Source organism: Aythya fuligula, chromosome 16, assembly GCF_009819795.1.
Source record: "Aythya fuligula isolate bAytFul2 chromosome 16, bAytFul2.pri, whole genome shotgun sequence".
NCBI classification, from domain to species: Eukaryota; Metazoa; Chordata; class Aves; order Anseriformes; family Anatidae; genus Aythya; species Aythya fuligula.
Window position 1 is genome coordinate 6,586,977 of NC_045574.1, and position 21,598 is coordinate 6,608,574.

Genomic DNA, 21,598 nt, shown 5'->3' on the forward strand with positions numbered 1-21,598 from the left:
AACCCTGTTAAATAGCTTGTGAGGCATGACCACCAGAAACAGCCTGTGTCCCAGGGAGTGCCACCATGTCCAGAGCTGACCTCTCTGTTCCTATGCTCTTGGAACAACAAGAGCTCATGGTTACCTTGGCTATATTGTCCCCCCTCTTCCAGCAGCAGCACCCTGGCAATCCCCATTCAAAGGTTTTCCAGCTCCCACCTCAACCAGGCCCTCCTCTCCACCAGACCTGCCTTTCCCCATACAATGCATTATAAATTCCTTGGGCAGGAGGAGGCCTGAGAAGTGCCAGGTATTGTCCAGCCAGGGCACAGATGGCTCTGTATGTCCCCATCCCTTCCAGAATGGCTCTCAATGGCAAAAGCTGACTTGTCTGTGGATCCAGCCCCATCTGTGATCCTTTTCCCACCATCCCCCCAAATTCAACAAAGAACATTTTTTTTTCCCACAGCTGTAACTGTCTTTAAAGGAGTTTGCCTTATTTAGTAGGTTGGTTACTTGGTTTCTTAGCATCTCATGGGGATCTAGCAAGAAACATGACTCCTCATAGAGAGGCCACTTCTCCAGGCCTCTCACCCTGAAGGTTGCCTGTGCACCTGCAGGGTTTCCTTAAACTTTCTGGTCCAGCATCAAGTCTTGCAATAATCACCCTTGTCTTTGAATAGTCCTGTTCTGGAGACCATTTATCCATTGATGATCTTCTCACTGATGTATCCAGGCATGGTATAGATCAATAAAACTAGGAAGACAGTCAGAAGAGCAACCAGGAACAGCACAATTATGTACTTCTTGTATCGCTTCCAGATGAAGAACACAAAGGTCTTCATAGGATTCACAAACCAGTTGAAAGAAGTTTTTGGCCGGCTGGAACATAAATGGATAAAGAGATCAGCAGAGGCTCAAGCCACAGAGCAGCACATAAGCTCTTCTGCACTGGTGCCCTGCCAACATCACAGGCTCTTCCTGCTGCTTCCAGAAAGGATTACCCTGGGGGCTACAATAACTACAGTCCCTGTGAAAGCACTGATGACAGCAGAGCTGGCTCCTGAGCCTCAGGACAGCCCCAGCAGAGCTGTTCTGCACCCCCATGGCTAACAGGTATGTTCAAATGGTTAAATGAGAGGTGCCCTTCATACAGGTGATGTTACAGCACAGCTGCCCTGAGTACCCTCTTGAGATCAGCCCTGGCCCAGCTGTGGCTATCACAAGTCCTGCTGGACCCACCCAAGCTCTGGGAAGCGCTGGCAGCCCCAGTCCTGCAGATCCCACCACCTTGTCCTTCAATTGCTCTGAACTTCCTGATGAGCAGATTCTCCCTCTTGCCACACTGCGGTCAAAAACACAGATACCCTTGACACCAGTCAACCATTCTAAAAGGTGATGAATGCAGATACTCACTTAGGCTTTTCCAGGGGTTCGGGCTCTTTTCGACCCAAACCAACAGGATTTTTCTCAGCCTCCTCCACGGTCAGCAGCTGGAACTCCGCTTCCACTTTACCCTGGAGAGGGAACATGCCTGAGCCACAGCTGCACGTGCTGCTTCACGAAGCAGCTTGCTATCCATGTGCCTTGCCTAGACTGGCTATTTTTCTCCCAGTGCCACTTGGAGAGGAATTAACTTTTCCTTCCAGTCATTAGCTGCAGAGTCTCTTACTTTACAACTAGAGGAAACTGCGGTCTGGCTGAAAATTAACCATTTGGCAGGGAAGACACTATATTATAATGCACTCCTCAGTTATCTGAATTTGGCTGCAACCTCTCACACTGGTACTGAAAACAAGTCAGCCATGGGGACAAGCAATGGTCCACTAGCAGGGCCATCAGCAGCAAGTCCACTCAGGGATATTCATCACCTGCCTCTCTGGGGTTGGCAGAGACCCTAGGACATGCCTAACTTTCTGCTGTCCTGTCTGGTTGATGGAGATCCAGGTGCCTCTTGCATTGCTCCTCTTGCTGAGAACTGCTCTACAGGAAGCTCAGAAGATGTGAAGACACCACCAGCACACCACTCCGGCTGGCACCTCTGGGTAGATAAAAAAATGGACTTGCAGCAGATGGGACAGGTCCCCAAGATCCTACATGACATTCTGGGCAACTAGGCCATTGCTGCCTCTGCAGATTATGTGCACACAGGACAGGTAGCCATGTCATGGAAAAGGCATGTCTCTGGCTTTCTGCTCACCTCTGCTAATGCCCTGCCTTACCGTCAGGAGGTACTTGTTCCCAATGGAGTCTGTGAACTCAATGTCTTCTTGTTTGACAGAGCTGCTCCACTTCTTTTTCTTCCTTTTCTGCTTGGCTCTCCTCTCCTCCCTTTCCTTGTCTTCTTGATCTTCAAGTCTGATGAAGGGCCACCAGCCACGCATGCGCTTGTTTCGGAAGATGGAGAAGCGAGGTGTAGCATTCTCCTTTGCCATCTTGATGGTGCAATGCTCTGAGCTCTTGGCTGCCCGCACCATGTCATGCAGCTTCAGCTCGATGGAGCCTGCAGGCACCATAAAGAGAAAAGCTCATGGTGAAACCCTGCGGTAAACCTCATGTACCAGTTGGCTTGTCTCAGCCATGCTCCTACCACCACTAGCATGTCCCAGCTGCTGCAATAGTCTAACAGTGTATTGCACATTTATAGGTGGAGAACATGAAGCTCAGCATAGGAAAGGACCAGTCCAAGAGTTGGAGATTAAGAGGCAGAAGCTACAGGTCTTGTCTCCTCAGTCTGATGTGACCAGTTTGGCTTGCATGTGGCACAGTGGGTTATTGTGAAAACAATGCCGTGTTCCACCCTGCTCTCCTCACACACCAAGCTCCTCTTCTCCCCTTGTTCCTGCAGACTTTAATAAGGAATTATAAAATCTGGAAAACTTACTGAGGTTTTCACCTCTGACCCATACCTGAAACAGCCTCAGTTCACTCCCCTGTTTGGCCTTCTACTGTCTTCCTTGGATGGAGCTTCTGCCCCAGTTCAGCACTCAGGCCTTGCAGCAAGTAGGTCTTATCACATACTGGTCTGTATTGGTGAGCAACCAAGGGAAATGGGAATTCCCCCCTGCTCAGCTCTGGTGAAACTGTGTATCAGTATTGTGTTCATTTTTGGACCCCCCAACACAGGAGAGGTGTCAGTTAACTAGATCATGTAAGGAAACAGGCACAAGCTGCAGCAAGGAAAACTCTAATTAGAGATAAGTAGAACAATTTGAGAATTATGAGAATGGTGCAGCATAGAAGAAGGGTCCAGAGGGATGCTGGCATCTCCATTCTTGGAGATTGTCAAAACTTCCCCAGACAAGGCTCTGAGCAACCTGATCTACATTGCATCTCCCTACTCGGAGCAGACAGTTTGCAATAGACTGCAGACCCCTTCCTGCCTAAACATTCCTGAGACTGTGCTTGCCAGGAAGCACTGGCATTACTCTCTAACACTCTCTTTAGTGCTCGAGTAGCACTGCTGAACAAATCACCACTGAAAGCATCACATGGAAGTACAAGGTGCTTGCTGGGTGTAGTCCCAGCAAGGCCCTGGGACAAGCATGCCAGCTCAATGTGTTTCCATGGGGCAGCTGTGCACCACCATGCTCTGCCTACCACTCACATGTCAAAATCCAGCCCAGGTTACTGCTGAGCTGAAGAGCTTGATCTGGCACTGCTGGTGTCTTTTATTGAAGAGTTGGACCCCCAGGAAAATGCTGTAATACTCCAGCAAGGTGAGTGACAGCCACCCCACTCCCCGCAGACCATACCATACCTAGAAAGTCATTCGCTGAAATCCTGTCATAATCCCAGACCTGGAGGACCAGAACAGCTGGTTCACGAAACTCTGATTCCTCCACTGAAAAGACAGAATCCTTCTTCTTGTAGGTGATCTCCTTCTCAGTTGGGAGATAGTTGAAGCGAAAGATGAATCTCCAGTTGAAATTGCCCTCCCCAGTCAAGGAGTTAAAGTGAACATCCGTCTCCTGCTTGTCATGGTCGAGTCCCTTTATCCAGCTGCAGGAGAAACTCAGTTATCTCCTACCCCTGTCACTCAGTCCCAAAGACAGAGTAGAAAGATGGAGGGGATACCCATGGGGTAGCAGGAAAGGAAGGGTCAAACAGCCAGATTGCACCAACACCTGACCACCATCTTTGGGGCTAACACCATTCAGTGCAGGGGCAGGGAGGAGCAGAGGTTCAGAGGAAGAAGTGAGGGGCAGAGCAGAGAGCTGGACAGCCAGAATCTGTCCTCCTGCTGGCTCCCGTCAGACCTTTTAACGTAGATGTCGCTAGAAGGCTCTCCAGTTACTGGGTTGACATCATCAAGGATTACGTCGTCTGTGTTCCAGATAATTACACGCAATTCATAGCTGTGGGAGGGACACAAGGGTGGGTGAGACACCTACTCTCATATTTGGTGCCTGGGGGGACAGATCAAGTCTACACCAGCGGAACAGTAGAACCTGAACCCTCCTAGCCCTGTGGTACCCTGACAAGGCTCCTCTGGACCTGCCCAGCCCAGCAGTCTCATTGCCTTGCACAAAGCCTTTGCTTTTTTGCTGGGTTACAGCCCTGCAAGATGAACACTCACAGACCAAACAAGCAGTTTATGCAAAGTTAATTCCTGGTGTGGCACAAGCCCACCCAGCACCACAGGGACACAGAAAGGCTTAGGCAGAAAGGGACCTCCACAGTCTCCACTTCAACTTCCTTCTCTAACTTCACAGCAGATCAGATTGCTCAGGGCCTTGTCCTTATGAGTTATGAATATCTCCAAGGCTGAATATCCCAGCACTTCTCTAGTTCCTTGGGTCCCTGTCCCAGAGCTTCCTCACTCTCATAGTGAACTATATCTAGTTGGAGTTTCCCTTGCTGCAAGTTGTGTCCATTATCTCATGTCCTTTCACATGCACCTCTGAGAAGAACCCAGACCTGTCATCTGAATAGTCCCATTAGATCACTGAAAACAACAAATCACCTCCTTCAACTTCACTTCTCCAGGCACCACCCAGAGGACTTCCACTCACTAGCCAGAAAAGAACTATGTGAATAGCTCAGACCTGGATTTCCATCTCCTCTATGTCCACCATTCAAGGAATTTAACCCTGCGCTTCACAAGCACTTGTGCAGCTGAAGCACTTGTGCCCCACGTCAATGCATGAAGACACCATCCTACACCCAGAACTGAAGCAGAGCAGAGTGCTGTGTGCCAGAAAGCACAATCGGTCTGCACGGGACTTTGCAGCACATCCCAGCAGGCACAGCGGGGGACAGTAACCCTCCACATGGGCTCACTGGTCCCAGCTCTGCTCCCAGGGGTGCTACCTGATAGGCAGTCGAGGCTTGATATTGACTGGTGGTGGTGCAGGGACATCATTTGGAAACATGTCAATCCACATGTGCAAGGAGCCCTGATGAGAGAAGAGAGCAGAGAGGTTTCAAAAGACTGACCACCCTTCAAGGAGCAAAGAATTGGACCTGCAAGGAAAGCTTTCACCAGAAAGCCACTACTTGTCTCTTTCCTCCCCACCCCCAGTGCTTCAGAGCTTTGTGTGACTGTATTTTAGAATGGGTTGGAAAAAAAATTGGAACTACTCAAAATTCCTTCCTTACCTCTCTACCCTGATGCCAAGAAAAAACATCTCAGCTGAACTGAGTCAGTTTCAAACACAAACATCTTTCCAGCCTGGAAACCCCATGGGCAGCCTGGCTGCAGCACAGGCCAGTCACTGTGCAGAGCATCTTGGCTCTCCAGCTCCAGGTGCTCTGTGGTGGATGAGCCACCAGACAGGGCTCAATGTATGGCCACTGGCACCAGCAGAAGGAAACACCTCCTCTTGAAGCTGCTGGACTGTTGTCCCACACTCCCTGCAGGCATGCTCACATCCAGCTCAAAGCATGGGAGCAGCTTCTGCTGTCTGAACAGCAAAGGGAGCCGGGACCCCAGCCCAGGTCCCCGGGTCAGGAGGCACCAATGTTACTTCCAAGGCCCTGCTCTACGGTGATGGTGGCCTGGGAGAGCAGGAAGAAGACAAGGGGGCAGAACGGGGCGTTTGCAGGGGAACAAAGGAGCAATGACAGGGGCTAAAGCAGAGGAAGAGGCAGGGAAAGGCAAGGACACTACCACCGACCATGGCAGACCAGGTCCCTTGCCACCCACGCAGTATCCTCATTGGAGTAGCTGTGTGGCCTGAGGAGTCAGGAAGGACTCTTGGCCACCAACATTGTGACCACAACATCAATGAAGAGAGGTCCAGGAGCTCCACTAGAACTCCGAGGGTGGATCTGAACAAAAAACACACAAGGGCAGCAGTCCTCCTTCCATAGCAGGGCTGGACATGCACACAGCTCCAGTTGCCCACCCAGGAAGGGGCAGAGCATGGGACTTGTGCCACAATGAAGAGACAAAGGGACAACAGGGGACCAGCCAAGAAGCTGGGGACCAGCCACCCCAAAAGTCCTTACCAGAGAAAAGTCTAAGTTGGACAAGGAGACACATCTCACCTGCACGAGCCCAGGGTTCTCTGGGTTGTAAAGGGACCGGATCTCTACATGCTCTGGTACCAGCTTGTACCCACATCCTGGCATCTCTTCCCAGTGCTGCAGGACGTACAAAGCCTTATGTTCATCATCCACTGACCAGTTCTCATCTGTCACTCCTCTCTGGTTCCTTGCAGAGACCTCTGCAGCAGGACAGAGCCAGGCAGAAGATGAAGGAATATGGCTGAAAAGAGCTGCTTCAGGAAATTAGTCACCGGCACAGGTATGCATAGATGATCGACTGGGCAAACAAGCAACTCCCCAGAAGAAACAAACAAACAAACAAACAAACAAAAACTGGAGAAGTAGGAGGGTAAGAATGAAGGGAAAGAGTTCAATATGCTGCGATGATGAGGAAAATGGTAAGCAGAAGATGAGCAAGCTAAGAGAAATAAGATGAAAAGGGCAAAAAAGCATTTACTATAGCCTTGGGAAAAGGATCCATGGGATGCTGAGCAGCATGTGACCCTCTGGGGCCGTTTAAGCCCTCATGTTTCTGTTGTGGTGCAAGCAGACCCTCAGATGAGCAGTTTTGCCCTGAAAGTGTTCCAGGAAGCACTACTTGTCACTTAGCAATGACATATGGCTGTGGCCTTCATGAATTAACATCTGCACTGCTGACTGACTCATTTGGCATAGCGTGAAGGCAAATAGCAGTTCAAGACCAAAGTAAAGCCTGCTGGTGGGGAGGAAAACAGGAACCAATGGGCAAGGACATACAAACCCACTCACTCCCGGGTTTAAAGTGAACACCTGTCCTTTGGATATCACTCTGAAACCAAAACCATCCCAAGCAGGCCCTGATCATGAGAGAGGTCCCCAGGGTAGCCTTGTCCTCTCCTGAGTGGGATTTATTTCCCATTCATGACACAACCAACCCTTAGAGACCAGCAGAAAGCAGAGGAACACTGAAACAAGCAGAAGTTAAAGTTGTCTGAACACACAAAAGTGTCCTGCTCTTTGGGAAGGATGGACACAGAAAGCATCCTTTCTGCAGGCAACATAGCATTGCCTCACAAGATCCAGTCATCCACAAGCAGGCCACATATGCTCCATCCCTTTCCCCAGGCTGGTCTCACTGCATGAGTGTTTGTCACCAGAGGGTACATGCTCAGAAGGAACAGGCCTACCTTCAGGAAGGTTCTGCATCACTGCTGGAAAAGGGTGTAAGTCACCATGTTTTTGGTCACCTGTGGCCCCAATTCACAGCTTATAATTCCAGTAAGGAGGAAAAAAATAACAAAGGATATGTGGAAGCTGCCCATAAGGAGGAAATAAATAGTGAGGAGCAGTGGGGTGTTACTCAAAGCACCCAAAACCACCAGAAGCAGAGAGCATCCCTGAAGGATGAAGCCATCTAGGAGAAGGAAAGCAGACTGAAAAAGTCTCCCCTTCTCCCCCCCGCCCAATGTCTTGGTGATGGTGGTCACAAGCAGATGGAGATAAACCTCCATAACAGTGTCAGCCACTAGGATAAGCTACACCTTCTCTGGCTGAACAAGGATCAAATGCCCATGCACTGCTGTGCGAGGGTTTACTTTGCAGAAGAAATGTTCCACTCACTGAGAAGCTGCTTTGGGACCTAATGGCCTGGATCACATCTCCCCCATTGCAACACCATCATCCACCAAAGCCAGGCCACTGAGTGCTGAGGATGCTCCCAACAGTGACCCAGAAATATGGGCAGGGTGCAAAGTGGGGGCAAACAGCCCAACTAGCCTGGACACTTCAGGGAAGAGAGGCTGTTGGGTTGGGTTCCCAGCCCAACCACCGAGCACAGGAGTAGCCATGCCCTCTGTACCTTCAGGAAACGCCTCTGGAGGAACCTTGAAGATTTTATTGCCCACTTTGACCTCCTCCTGTCTGTACTCTGCTGCAGGTAGTGAGGTTTTCTTGCATAAGCTATCCAGAATCTGTGTGGGCTTGAAAGCATCTCGCCACATGTTGTAGCCATCTCTGTGTGGAAGGGAGAACACATATAGTTTAGACATGACAGGTTTTTTTCATAGTTTAGGAGATCCCCTGCCCTTCCAACACAGGCTATGCCACAAGCTCCCTGTTCAGAGTTTCACTGAGGAAACCACAGACACAAAGAAGCTTAATGAATGAAAAGTTTAAGGAGCTTTCCTCTCCCAGAACAAGCCAGGGTTGCACCTCACAGAACCATTGGTGTCAGAGCAGCAACGGCAGCGATTCCAGCTGCAGTTCCAAACTGGGAGAGAGGTGTTAGCTGCTCTGGGAACTCAATTCCAACAGCTAATTAACAGCTCAATTCCAACAGCTAATTATCAAGTAACAGGGGAGAAAAGTGTTTACAGAAAATGTGGCCAAACACACCAGAAAAATACACCAGAGAATATATATTACATGAGGACAAAGAAAAATAGACATCATGAGCGTAGGTGCTCACAGAATCACCTAGTTCTAAAGAAACTGCCTTACTTTCTGAAAGAGGTCAAAATTACAACACTGTTAAATGAAAATTTATTTCACAGAATGATGCTTTCATATGAAAGCATTAAAGAATTTTTTTTCTACTACATGCAAAATGTGTCCTTCTGCAGTAGGAGTTAGATCTACCACAGGAAATGGGTAGGAGACAAAAATAATAATAATAAAAGGAGATGGACTTATCCATATTCCTTGTAGTGCATCTGCATGACACCTGCTCAAAGGATACCGTGGATGCAAGGGTCATCCTCCAGAACTGCAGGTGCTCTGTTACCCACCTGAACAGTAAGCGAGAAGAACTCTCATGGCCCTAATGTGTCAGACTAGTACCTACATGTCATACTGCAAAGCCACTCCACAGTTGGCCCTGTGCTTGCTGTAGAATCGATTCTCCAAATCAATCTTGGTCTCCCCAATCAGATCATCAGATCCAACCAAGTCATGGTCAAATATTGCCACAGTGAGCTCTGATTCCATGGGAAAGGAGACTGTCAGCTCCACGACTCTGGACAGAAGAAGATTGGGAAAGTGCAGTTAGCAAGGAGATATGAAATACATGCTCTGTTTCACCCATCCTACCCATTTAAGAACTATATTTGCCAACCCTAAGACTCTGATAGAATTTGGTTCTGCAAAGTTCAGTGTGTGGAGTTTTTAGTGTGCATATTCAAATACAGGAGTTATTTATCCAGGAGTGTATGCTGTTGGATAGAGCTCCTTGTTGGAGGTAAGGACAAACATCTCCAAAGCTCTGTTGCTGCTTGGCTTGCTACTTTGTCTGATAAATCAAATCCTTTGAGTGCTTCACTCCTAAACCCAAACACTCCTGTGACAGATGGAGGCAGGAGACTTGTCTGGCACCTTTGTGTTATAGCAGAAGATTCTCCAGCAGAGAGGAACAGAAGACTGCAAACACTGGGCCATAGCCTGAGCCCTATATTTACACTATTCCCATTAATACTACTAGAGGAAAACTTCCTGCATACTCTCCAAACACAGGATTGAGCTGCTTTGGGATGTATCGCTCCTTGGTGTCCTTCCGCTCCTGCCCCACTGTCACCACCACGTAGGGGTCTGCTTTGCCATTGGGGTCTGCTGGAGACAGGTTTGTAGCCTGGAATACACAAGAGGTACAGCCATACATCAGCTGCAGAGAGCAACATGCATAGCAGACACTGTGTGGGGCCTGAGACCACCCAAGCTCACTGGTCAGGTCTCTCCAGTAGCTGCCCCAGCAAGTGAAACACATTTGCTGCCATGCAAATCCCCATTTAACAAGAAACAGATGTCTCCAGCTGCCAGCCCGCCTGGTTGCTCACTGTCTCAAGGCAGATGACAGGAGCTGGGCAATGCCCATCTAGATTCTTAGCACCTCATGAATATACAAAGTCCAGTAGGTTCTCCATGGTCAAGGAATAAATACAAGCCCTCACTGTAACAGACTCCAACTGGCCAAGCAGAGCCTGTAAGCCAGTATCAAGCCTTTCACAAGTGCCACTGCTCAAATTTACCAAGTGGAGAATGGCAGGAGGTTCTTAGGAAGGGATAAACCTCCAAGCATTACCGTCACCACCACAAGAGACTTACCTTAACAATATAAACTCTAATGAGAACCTTGATGGGCCTGTTCCTTGGAACACCCTGGGAGACCCTTGGCTCCTTGCTAGCTTCCACAGTAGGGTAGACATAGAAGGAGCCCTGCAATAAAGACACTGCAGATAGAATCATAGAATCATAGAATCGTTAAGGTTGGAAAAGACCTCCAAGATTATCTGGTCCAACCATCACCCTACTATCAATGTTACCCTCTAAACCATGTCCCTAAGCACCACATCCAACCTTTCCTTAAACACCACCAGGGACAGTGACACCACCACCTCCCTGGGCAACCTGTTCCAATGCCTGACTACTCTTTCTGAGAATAAATTTCTATTAAATTCCAACCTAAACCTCCCCGGCGCAACTTGAGCCCATTCCCTCTAGTCCTATCCCTAGTCATCTGCAAGAAGAGGCTGACCCCCAGCTCCCCACAATTTCCTTGCTGGGAGTTGTAGAGAGCAAGAAGGTCTCCCCTGAGCCTCCTCTTCTCCTGACTAAACAACCCCAGCTCCCTCAGCTGCTCCTCATAGGACTTGTGTTCCGGGTCCTTCACTACTTTCGCAGCCCTTCTCTGGACATGTTCCAGGGCCTCGATGTCCTTCTTGTACTGAGGAGCCCAGAACTGAACAAAGTGCTCAAGGTGCAGCCTCACCACAGCAGAGTACAGACGGACGATCGCCTCTCTGGTCCTGCTGGCTGCACTATTCCTGATACAAGCCAGGATACCACTGGCCTTCTGGCCACCTGGGCACATTGCCGGCTCAGGTTGAGGCGAGCATCAATCAGCACCCCCAGATCCTTGCCTCTGCACAGCTTTTGAGCCACTCTGCCCCAAGCCTGTAGCACTGCACGGGGTTGTTGTGGCCAACGTGCAGGACCCAGCACTTAGCCGTGTTAAACCTCATCCCACTGGCCTCTGCCCATCAACCCAACCTGGCCAGATCCCTCCTGATTTTTTTTCTCTGCACAGCTGACAACTTCCCTGTACTCTCCCCGAGTTTCCATCCCCTTCTTCCACCAGACATAAACTCTCTTTTTCTCCTGGACACTCAGCAGAAGTTCCCTGTTCAGCCATTCCAGTCTTCTTCCCTGCCGGCTCATTTTGTGTCACATGGGGACAGCCTGCTCCTGAGCCTTTCAGCCTTCCTTCTTGAGGAGGGTCCAGCCTTCCTGGACCCCTCTGCCCTTCAGGACTAGCTCCCAAGGGACCCCCCCACCAGTGTTCTGAACAATTCAAAGTCTGCCCTCTGGAGGTCTAAGGCAGCAGTTTTACTGACATCCCCCCCTGACTTCACCAAGAATAGAGAACTCTACCATGTCATGGTCCCTCTGCCCAAGACAACTCCTTACCACCACATCTCCCACCAGTCCTCTGTTTGTGAACAGCAGGTCTAGGGGGACACCCCTCTGGTAGGCTCACTAACCAGCTGAGTCAGGAAGCTGTCCTCCATGCACTCCAGGAACTTTCTAGGCTGCTTCCTCAGGGCTGTGTTGTATTTCCAGCACGTGTCCGGGAAGTTGAAGTCCCCCATGAGAACAAGCACTGACGATTGAGTGGCTTCTGCCAGCTGCGTACAGAACGCCTCTTCTGCCTCTTCATCATGGTTTGGCGGTCTATTACAGACCCCCACCAGGATGTATGCCTTGTTGGCCAACCCCCGATCCTTGCCCACAGGGACTCTGCTTTATCATTCCCAAACCTGAGCTCAACAACATCGAAATGTTCTCTAATATTGTCACGTCACCTCCCCTCCTAAGTTGCCTGTCCCTTATGAAGAGCTTGTAGCCATCCATTGCAGCACTCCAGTCACAGGAGTGGTCCCACCTCATGTCAGTGTTGGTGATGAAGTTACAGTTTCCCTGCTGCACAATGGCATCCAGCTCCTCCTGTTAGTTGCCCATGCTGCATGCATTGCTGTAAATACACTTCAGTTGTGCCATTGCCCTCACCCCTGACCCTGGGACTCCTCCCCCAGGCTCACCTCTATCAAGCCTCATTGCATCTCTGTCCCCCTTCATACCTCCTTTAAAGCCCTCTCAATAAGCCCTGCCAGCTCCTGGGCTAGAATCTGTTTCCCTCTTTGAGACAGGTGGGACCCATCAACAGCCATCAGGTCAGGTGCTGAGTAAAATTCCCCATGATCAAAAAATCCCAAATTCCTGCAATTGCACCAGCCTCTCAGCCATGTATTGACCAACTGGGCCTTCCAGGTCTCCTGAGTATGGAGGGATACTCCCAATGATAATGATCAGATACAAAAGAGAACATCTTAGATGGGATTGGAGCCACCAAGACCAGCCCCTCTTGCCAGCTGGGAAATCAGAGCCATTGCCCATGCAGACAACAGACACCCTGTGCCCATGGGGACAGCCCTTTACAAAAGCACCATCATGCTTGTATGGCCCAGGCCATCCCTGTTTGCAGGTTAGGCTCTCAGACCACTGCCCATGCCAGAAGATCTGAACATTTCCAAGCACATAACTGGACTGCCAAAGGTACCAAAGGCAGGAAGACACCAAAGGTTTCCTAGGGACCTTCATAAATCAACCTTTGTAGTTGATGTTTCAGTCTTCAAGAGCTCCTCTGTGGGAGAACGATGCTTATTTTAGACAAGCTTTGTTAATTTTGCAAACAGTGAAACTCACAAATACTTATTTATATACTAAACATACCCAGAGGCCTCAACCAGGATAAGTGTTCCTTCATGCTTCATGCTCTTTCTTTCTTAAGAGGTAAAAAAAATAAAATAAAATAAAAAATAATAATAATAAAAAAAAATCTAACGGAGGTGGATTTATCAGCTAACAAAAGACCACAGCACATAGTTACTTTGACAGGCCCCTATAGTACCCTGGCCATGCCTCACCATGGCCTCACATATTTGGACACACTCATCCTTGCTGAGGCTTTGCTGGCATCTGAATTCTCTGAGACACAGGTCACCCTAAGAATTTCCTTCCATATACAGCACAAACGTTATTCAAACGATACCTTGTACTTCCCCACAAAATGTTCATCCTCATTTCCATCTTCATCTTCATTTGCTTTGCCACGATGAAGGGGAAAAATACACAGCCAGTCTTCAAAATTACCAAACTCATTTTCCAGCTCAGAGTTATAGATCTGTAAGAAGTAGAAAGTCATCTTAGGACTTTTCCTGATATCTTAAGGGGAGAAGAGTCCCCTTTAAGAAGGGAAAGACCATCTTTCCCCCGCTTTGACCATTTCACCTTGTCCTGACTTACCCCAGTATTACTCAGTGCTAGGTTTTCTTTATGACCCCAGGCCCATCCTCTGATGAGCACATGCATCCCAAGTGAACTTCAGGATCTCACTAGCTGTTTCAGAGCCCAGCAAAGATGGGGCCCAGTGCACACTACTGGATCAGGTTCTCTATCCCATTCTAACCTCCACTGCAGGAAAGTGAGGACAACACGGAAAAAGGGCATGGGTTGAAAGAGGCCAGATCTGTCACCCCAATACTTACTTGAAGGGTGGCAATGAGCTTCCTCTTGGGTCGAGCAGGTTCAGCTTCAGTTACTGCCTCATCTTCTGCTTCCATGTCAATGTAGGCTGCATTTAAATTGCCTCCATCTAGAAGTGTCAATAGGAGACTGGGAAATGCTCTGATCTCTCCCATCATGGCAAGTGCCCATCCATGAAATGACCCCAGCAACAGCTTTTACTTTCAGCCAGGTCTTTGACTTGTGTCAGGGTAACTAGAGTTATTGCTCTCCATAACATGTGTTCTCACAACATCTCAGCTCTCCCAGCAAGACAAGTATGCATGAGAGGACAAAAATCAGCACAGACCTGCCTACCTGAATGGCTGCTCTTCAAGAAGAAAGTGGGCAAGGACAGAGCAAATAGAGGAAGGTGCCTGGAACCTTCCACAGGTGACTGGACCCTTCCATAGGATTCACATAATTTCTATACTTACTGTCTCAACAATTCAGGTCATTGCTAGGCCAGTCACCGCTTACGCCTCAGCAAATCTGAACCTACAGCTGTAACACTGTCCTCAGATCCTCTGCTTTTTATTAATGTTTTTCTGAGTTTATTTTTTATCCAAGGTGAGTATCCACAAGCAGAGTGAAGCCCAGCTTCCAGGCAGTTTTTCCTTTCCATCATCCCTTCTGCCCATTCCACTTTCACTTCCTGCTCCCACCATGGCAATCCCATGATACTTGCAGCCAATTTTTCTGCAGAGTTTTGCTCACTCAGGAAGGCTCTTGATTCAACAAAATTTTCCAAACTTTCTCAAGGCAAGTTTAATGTTTTCAACTTGAAATGGCTTGTTAGCCTGTGCCAATATTTCTAGTCTCTCTGCTCCCTTTTGTGTTGCTTTTGCTGAATGTTGCAAAACTGTTGCCCCTCAGATCCCATTACCACAAGACCACCACCCTCTATGGCAGTGTAGAGCCTGTCTCTCCCCACAGAAGACTCACCTGCATCATTCAGGTCATCATTCTCAGCATCTTCCTCATCAATGCATGTCTGAAACACACACAGACAGTCATCCCACATTGCTGACCACAATGGCTTCTCTATCCAAGCATAGGACACTTCCAAAGCTTACTGCTAAGTAGAGTCAGCAATATGCAGACTGAGATCATTTAGCATTAACATTTTTGCAGGAGGGTGTTCAATGAGTACTTTATCAGCATACCTGAAGGAAATAACTTTTCCTCTCCCCAGATCTTCTTATTGCCTTTTTTGATTGGGATATTGGAGAAGCAAGGTAAACAAGGAAATTTGTGGCAGACCTGCCCCCATAGCCCACCCTGGGAAGACAGAGTGAAAGTCTCTGCACTGCATGAAAGTCCCTGCACTGCAGCTCAGATCAGCAATGTCACATTTTCAGGAGTGTCTTAACATGATCCCAGTCACATTATCAAAATCATCCAGCCTCAGGGATGCTTCAGCATCCCCTGCCTGCAGAAATCAGCCCACCTGGTCAGTGTTTGATACCTGACTATCTTAAGAGTGCTTGACACTCAAAAGCATACATCTTCCTGCAGATCCATGCCACAGGGCTACTGTGGCACTCTGTGCTGATGGAATCATCTTCCACAAACCAGTGCAGACACTTCTCCCCTCGGCTGGCAGCTGTGACAAGAGATTACCTGGTTATACAGCTCCTTCAGGGACTCATAGTATTTGGACCACCAATCCAGTTCTTCCAGATCTGGTTTCTCCTCTTCATATTCATCCTCTTTCTTTGCAAGCTTATTAATAGGAATCTTCTTTAAAGGAGCCTTAAAAGCACAGAGCAAGGGCTCAGAGGGAGGCAAAGATAATACAGGACACCTACACGTCCTGCACTAGTACCCTGATAGCCCCAGCAAAGGCTCAGCTTTCATGCAGAGCACAGGAGGTGCAAACCTACGTGTAGCCTGGGTTCATGCTTTGCTATGAAAGCATCAGTATTCATGGCACAAGGCAACACAGCTCTTCTCCCTGTGCCACAGCCCAGACATGCAGCAGTGTCAATGACCAGCAGAAGCAGGCATGAAACTCTTCCAGGAGACAGCCAGGGGAAGATCAGTGTTTGAGTCCAGAGCAAAAGCTGGTGGTTGAAACTTAACTCTGAACTTCAGAACTTTTTGTTTGTAACCTTCAGTTTGGACTTTCAAACCTCAAAATTCCCTGGGTCAACACATCACTCACCTTTACCAGACACAAGGGGTGAATGCTGGGACCTGGGTCACCAGTAGCAGGGCCAATCTTAGAGGGAAGATGTTGGGATGAGACTTTCCTAGCTGAGATGAAGAGAAAGAGCATCATGTTCTCATGCATCTAGTTCTGCCCACAGCTTCCCAACTTTGTTCAATTGTTATTTCACAGGAAAAACCCCTCCCTTACCCACCATGATGTGATTTCTTTTAAAGCTTTTGATAGCAGATTGTGCCAAAATTTTACTGGAAAACCAAGTACATTGCTAAGACTAGCCACCATCATCTACATGCATTACTGACTAGTAAGAATTCAGATTTATGTGATACATTTGCCCTATTTGGAAACTACCACAGATCAATCTTTTGCTTCTTAGTCTTCATATCGTATTTATTTACATACTCCCAGATCAGGAGCTTTGGTTGTTGCTGTCAGAGAGCTTATTGGGTTAATCTATTCCCAAATGAATAGTCCTTGACCTAAATCCTTGGTTGTAGTGGACCAGCTCACAGTTCCTAAAGCTTGACAGAGGTCTCGCTGGGGACAGCCCTCCAGTCCAGTTACACATAGGTTTGGAATAGGTGAATTCAATAGTCCTTCACAGACTAAAAAACTCTGATTCCAGACACAGACTTCTCATGGGAATAAGTTACCGTGTAATATCTAGCCCCAGCAAAATGACCGGCTGGATTAAGACATATTCACAAGCCATTCTACCTCCTCTGATTTCCACAACTGTAAGACAAACAGTGGCTGGGAAAAAGGCTCCAAAGAGATGGCATATCCACAGGTGAAGAGTCCTGTCAATGTGGTGGGGAGGCATATGATAAGCTAACCTCGGAGAGAACAGTCTGCAAACTACCCTCTGCCAACCCTAAAGAGATCAGCCTTATGCCATTGCTTGTCTGCAACCACTTTCCCAAAACCCGTCTTAGAGGACCACAGCCTCCAAGGCTAACCTGCCTTGGGCTATGCTTTTATTCAGCATCTTATGGTTCTTGGATGAGGACTTTGCCATCTGGCTACAGAGAAGAGGGGCGGAAGATCTCTGCCATGGGCAGAAGCTGCCTGCTGCCTCCACAGGAACCTCACCGAGCAGCTCACCTCTGGGCACATCTTCTGTTTCCTCTTCTTCAAGTTCTCTTGGAGAGAATTTCATCACATCGGACACAACATGGGTTCCCACCAGTACAGTGCGCCCAAATGCCCGCTTTTCCACAACAAAGATGCTGAGGGGAGGGTGCAGGTAGACCTGCTCAGGGAGCTCCTGCAAAAGAGCCATGCAAGGGGTTTGCAGGAGTGAGGGCAATACCAGTGGCAGACCCACTACACATGAGGAGGTCTGATGAGAACCCTTACAGCTCTGCCCTAAGACCAGAGCCTCATGGTGACAGAATCACAGAATGGCCAAGGTTGGAAGGGACCTCTGAACATCATCTAGTCCAACCCCCCTGCCGAGCAGGATCACCTCGAGCACATTGCGCAGGAAAATGTGACAAGCAGCTGAGACTGCTCTCGGTGGGCTTCTTCCCAAAGGTTTTGATCTGCAGCCAAACCGTGGGAGAGCAAAACCCTGGGGGCAGCTCCCCTCCTGTGCCCTCACCCTGAGCAAGCAGACTGTACGTGGGTGCAGGACAGCCATGGTGCACCCCAGCATGGTAGGAGCCCCCTTCCTACTACTCACCACATCCATGTATTTGACCACCTCGGTGAAACTGGGGTTCTCTTTGTAGGCCACAATTACCTCTGACTCCACCTTCTTGCCAGCACATTCAATGATCACCTGGGGCTGATCCACCTCAAACAAGTTGACCCGCTTCAGGTCCCGCAGGCCCCAGAACAGGATCTAAAGCACACAAAGCTGCTGGTCTGCTCCAGATGTGCCAGGTGCAGCCCAGCCATGCAGCCCTGCCTGCAGGCGCCAACACAATCAGCACAGACCCCAAGAGAGGCATGAAACCGCTCTCCCAAGGTGGCCACATGGACCCAAACTCATGCTGCAGGCACAAACACAACAGCTTTGATTGTTAAACCGCTGAGCCCCAAACCCAACTCCCTCCCCAAGCCCTGCCCTGTCCATGGGCTGGCTGGCTGCGCCATCTGTTGTAGGAGCCAGCCCTGCAGAAGGCAGCTCACCTCTATGCGAAACTCCTTCAGCACTGGACGGATGCCCTCCGGGATAATGAATCGTCCATCACGGGGGTCTTCCAAATAGCTGGGCTCCTTGGGCTCCACATCCTCAGGCAATGATGGCTGAACAGACAGAGCCAGGACACACTGAGCAGTGAAAGACATTTCTCCTCTACACCACATCCCCTCTCCCTCCACTCTTGTTCTGTGCCCACAGGCTCTGTCCCTGCAGCTTCCTTTCAGTTGATAGCCAGTTGAATTTCAACAGGGAATCCTTTGGTGAGCCCCATGCAACCAGCTCTGCACCCCTTGGAGCTCTCCCCCAAGTGCCAGCAACCATGTGCATCTTCCTCAATGCCCATTACCTCCAAATAGCCACTGTAATCCAGCTCAATCAGCTCAAAAGTGGCAATGAGCTCCCCAGCCGCTTTGGTGCCTTTGTAGACATCAAAAAACTGTAGGTCAGGTTTGCTGTACGGCTCATCAACCAGCTTCACGTGTGGGACAGCAAAGGCCTGGCCAAGGAACTCAGGGGAGCCCTGCAGGAAAGGAATGGGTGAAATTATCCCTGCATTATATCACCACCTCAGAGGAAAGACCACCACTAATTCCAGCCATCTGAGCCAGCATCAGAACTCTTCTCCACCCTCTGCTCCATCCAGAGCCTGGAGCAGCAACTCCTCTTAACTCCTGCTCTTCTTCCATATAGAACTGGACAAGTGGCATGGGACCATGGACCAGAGGTCATCAAAGCTAGATCAGGTTCCTCAGAGTTTTCTCCAGTCAGCGTTTGAATGTCTCCAAAGATGGAGATCCCACAAGCTATCTGAGCTCTAGGGTCAACATTTGAATGCCATCAATGTGAAACTTATATTAAATTGGCATTTTTTCTTGTTCCAACTTGTGTCCACTGCCTGTCATCCTGTCCCTGTGTACCTCCAAGAGCAGCCTGGCTCCATCTTTTCTACCCTCTCCCATTAGCCAGCTGCAGACAGCAATAAGATGCCCACTCTGCCTCCTCTTTTCCTGGCTCTCAGCCTCTCCTTGCTCTGTTCTATGCTCCAGCTCCAGACATCTTGGTGGCCTCATCTGGTCTCGCTCCAGTATGTCAGTGACTTTCTTTTACTGGGGAGCCCCAGACAGGGCCTAGGAAAGCTGCTGAGCTACATGGGAGAGTCCAGTGCATGGGAGAGTCCAGTTACGCCATTCCCCTTGTGATAATAAAGAGGTCCCAGGAGAAGAGTGTGACTTCGGAGTATTAGTGAAGGGGGAAAGGGGAAAGACTGAGGAGGGAGGGGAGATGGCAGAGGGGAAAGAACAGTCCTGAGATCTACATCACCTCCCCGTGGCTGCAAGCCCTCTTCATCGAGAGCCCACTAAGGAAGCAGGGCAGACAGCTGGGAGAGGCACACTGCTTTTCCAAAGAGGGGAGATCCTGGATCCACCAAGGAGTTGCCAGAACCTGGCTTGGAGCATCTCTGAGCCATCTGTAGCCCATAGCCAGCAGCTTCGTCCCAGCTCATAGCAAAAGACTGCAGAAAATCTCAGTCACAGCCCCCAGGACTCACTGCCACCAGCAGACCAGGAACCAGAGATGTGGCTCCTAAGTGCCTGCTTGCAGCACCCACATATTGCTCTTCTACCTTCCTTGTCATTGAAGGGACAGCAGGAGGGCTGTGTGGCCATACTTACAAATTTACTGTGGTTGAAGAGATTGACTATAACGATGGGAGTCTCTGTTTTCAACTCTTCTCTTTTCCCATCAATAATGAGCTGGTCAAACAGAAGTAACTCATTCCACATTGGGCTCAGTGTCTCCTCCATTGTCTGCAGACAAAGACAGGAGGCCTGAGCCTACCACAGCCCATGGAAACAAATCACATGCACTTTGTAAAGAGAGTGGGGAAAACATGAGCTGATCTCCTCTCCCCCACAGCTGCACAGAGCCAGTGCCTGGCAGAAGAGATGGTAATAGCATGAGATGGTACAAGCACTTGGGGCCAACTGACAAATGGCAATCAACCCTTGAGACCATGCTCTGCTTGGCTGTTCTGTCAGATGTTCCCTGAAAGTAGCCACACTGCCCAGAGCACAAAAATACCTCGTGTGGAGTTACAAAATTTCCCAGAGGACTGACAAAGCACTGGCTTTCAACATGTCAAGGAGGTATGATGATTTTTTCTGTCCCCAACTCTCCAAGAAGGCAGAAGCAGGAGTTTGAGGGGTCTCACCCTGGTGGTCTGGCAATAAGTTGAAAACACCACTCTTGCAAATGGATCAGAAAGGCCATTGTCACCTGCAGGGAGGATCCCTCGAGCCTGATACAGATGGGCTCGGAGCTGGAAATAGCTGAAATCTGGTAAGAAAAAGAGAAGAGAGTTCACAGTTCCCTGGTCCAGCCCTACCTCAGGCCAAAAAAAAAAAAAATTAAATACATAAATTAGGAAGAGCACGGTCCAGCCAGATAAGACCGGGTGCATCCCACAAGGGTACCACTTCTAGGGGTACTCACTACAGGTCTCAGAAGGCCTTTAAAGCTTTGACCAAGCAAGAGAAGCTCGGCAGGCTCCCCAGACCTGGGAATTGCCCCTGGGAATAACACATGTGAAATGTGCAGTGATTTCCTGTGAGTATCTGCCATTGGGGAGCACCACTGGGTCTCAGCAAAGGGGCAGACCTCATGCTCATTGCCAGTTTGGCACAACATCCAGTGCCTAGGAAGCCCCCGTCTTGCCAGCTGCTGCAGCTGTGAGTGTGTGAACACATCCTCTTCAGAACAAACTGGACCTGCCTGCCCCAGTCACACCTCAAAGATAACATTGAGATAATGGGTCAGGTCCTACTCCTCAGACACTGATCCTGGGGCAGGACATCTCGTCTCTCTACTTGCCCACTTACGGTTAAGCCATGGAACTCACCATCCCTGCTGAGTCGGCTGGGAAGGCTGTACACCGATAACTGGGTGATCTCCTGCCCACTCTCAGAGAGGTACTTGAACTCCTTGGGCAGCTCCACCATGCAGTTCTTTGCGTATTTGGTAACCCCGAGCCACATGTAGATTTCCAGTTTGGCAAAGATCTGTCCAGTATGCAGCCCAGGGACCTGAGAGTGCAGGATGTTTAGCAGGTTGCCCATCCCAGCCATGCCACCTTCAGACTAAGACCACTGGTGTTGGCCTGTGACCAGCCACAGAGCACAGGAGACATGGCAACATTTCAGCAGAGGCAATCATCA

General features: G+C 49.3%; 1 protein-coding gene across 1 annotated transcript in view; it reads right to left on the reverse strand.

Annotated features, from left to right (window-relative positions):
- Positions 1 to 630: 630 nt before the first annotated feature.
- The window catches only part of LOC116495718 (fer-1-like protein 4), a 37,148-nt gene continuing 16,180 nt past the window's right edge, over positions 631 to 21,598 (reverse strand). The window contains exons 23-45 of the mRNA XM_032198390.1: positions 21,283 to 21,466; positions 20,596 to 20,720; positions 20,057 to 20,191; positions 18,730 to 18,903; positions 18,371 to 18,487; positions 17,919 to 18,080; positions 17,339 to 17,501; positions 16,229 to 16,320; positions 15,685 to 15,816; positions 15,007 to 15,055; positions 14,046 to 14,152; positions 13,550 to 13,681; positions 10,546 to 10,656; positions 9,945 to 10,072; positions 9,293 to 9,463; positions 8,309 to 8,463; positions 6,472 to 6,650; positions 5,293 to 5,378; positions 4,239 to 4,337; positions 3,740 to 3,981; positions 2,202 to 2,482; positions 1,396 to 1,496; positions 631 to 861 (exon numbers count right to left, since the gene is read on the reverse strand). Coding sequence (XP_032054281.1) covers positions 681 to 861; positions 1,396 to 1,496; positions 2,202 to 2,482; positions 3,740 to 3,981; positions 4,239 to 4,337; positions 5,293 to 5,378; positions 6,472 to 6,650; positions 8,309 to 8,463; positions 9,293 to 9,463; positions 9,945 to 10,072; positions 10,546 to 10,656; positions 13,550 to 13,681; positions 14,046 to 14,152; positions 15,007 to 15,055; positions 15,685 to 15,816; positions 16,229 to 16,320; positions 17,339 to 17,501; positions 17,919 to 18,080; positions 18,371 to 18,487; positions 18,730 to 18,903; positions 20,057 to 20,191; positions 20,596 to 20,720; positions 21,283 to 21,466 — 3,306 coding nt within the window. The 3' untranslated portion in view covers positions 631 to 680. The remainder of the gene's footprint in view (positions 862 to 1,395; positions 1,497 to 2,201; positions 2,483 to 3,739; positions 3,982 to 4,238; positions 4,338 to 5,292; positions 5,379 to 6,471; positions 6,651 to 8,308; positions 8,464 to 9,292; positions 9,464 to 9,944; positions 10,073 to 10,545; positions 10,657 to 13,549; positions 13,682 to 14,045; positions 14,153 to 15,006; positions 15,056 to 15,684; positions 15,817 to 16,228; positions 16,321 to 17,338; positions 17,502 to 17,918; positions 18,081 to 18,370; positions 18,488 to 18,729; positions 18,904 to 20,056; positions 20,192 to 20,595; positions 20,721 to 21,282; positions 21,467 to 21,598) is intronic.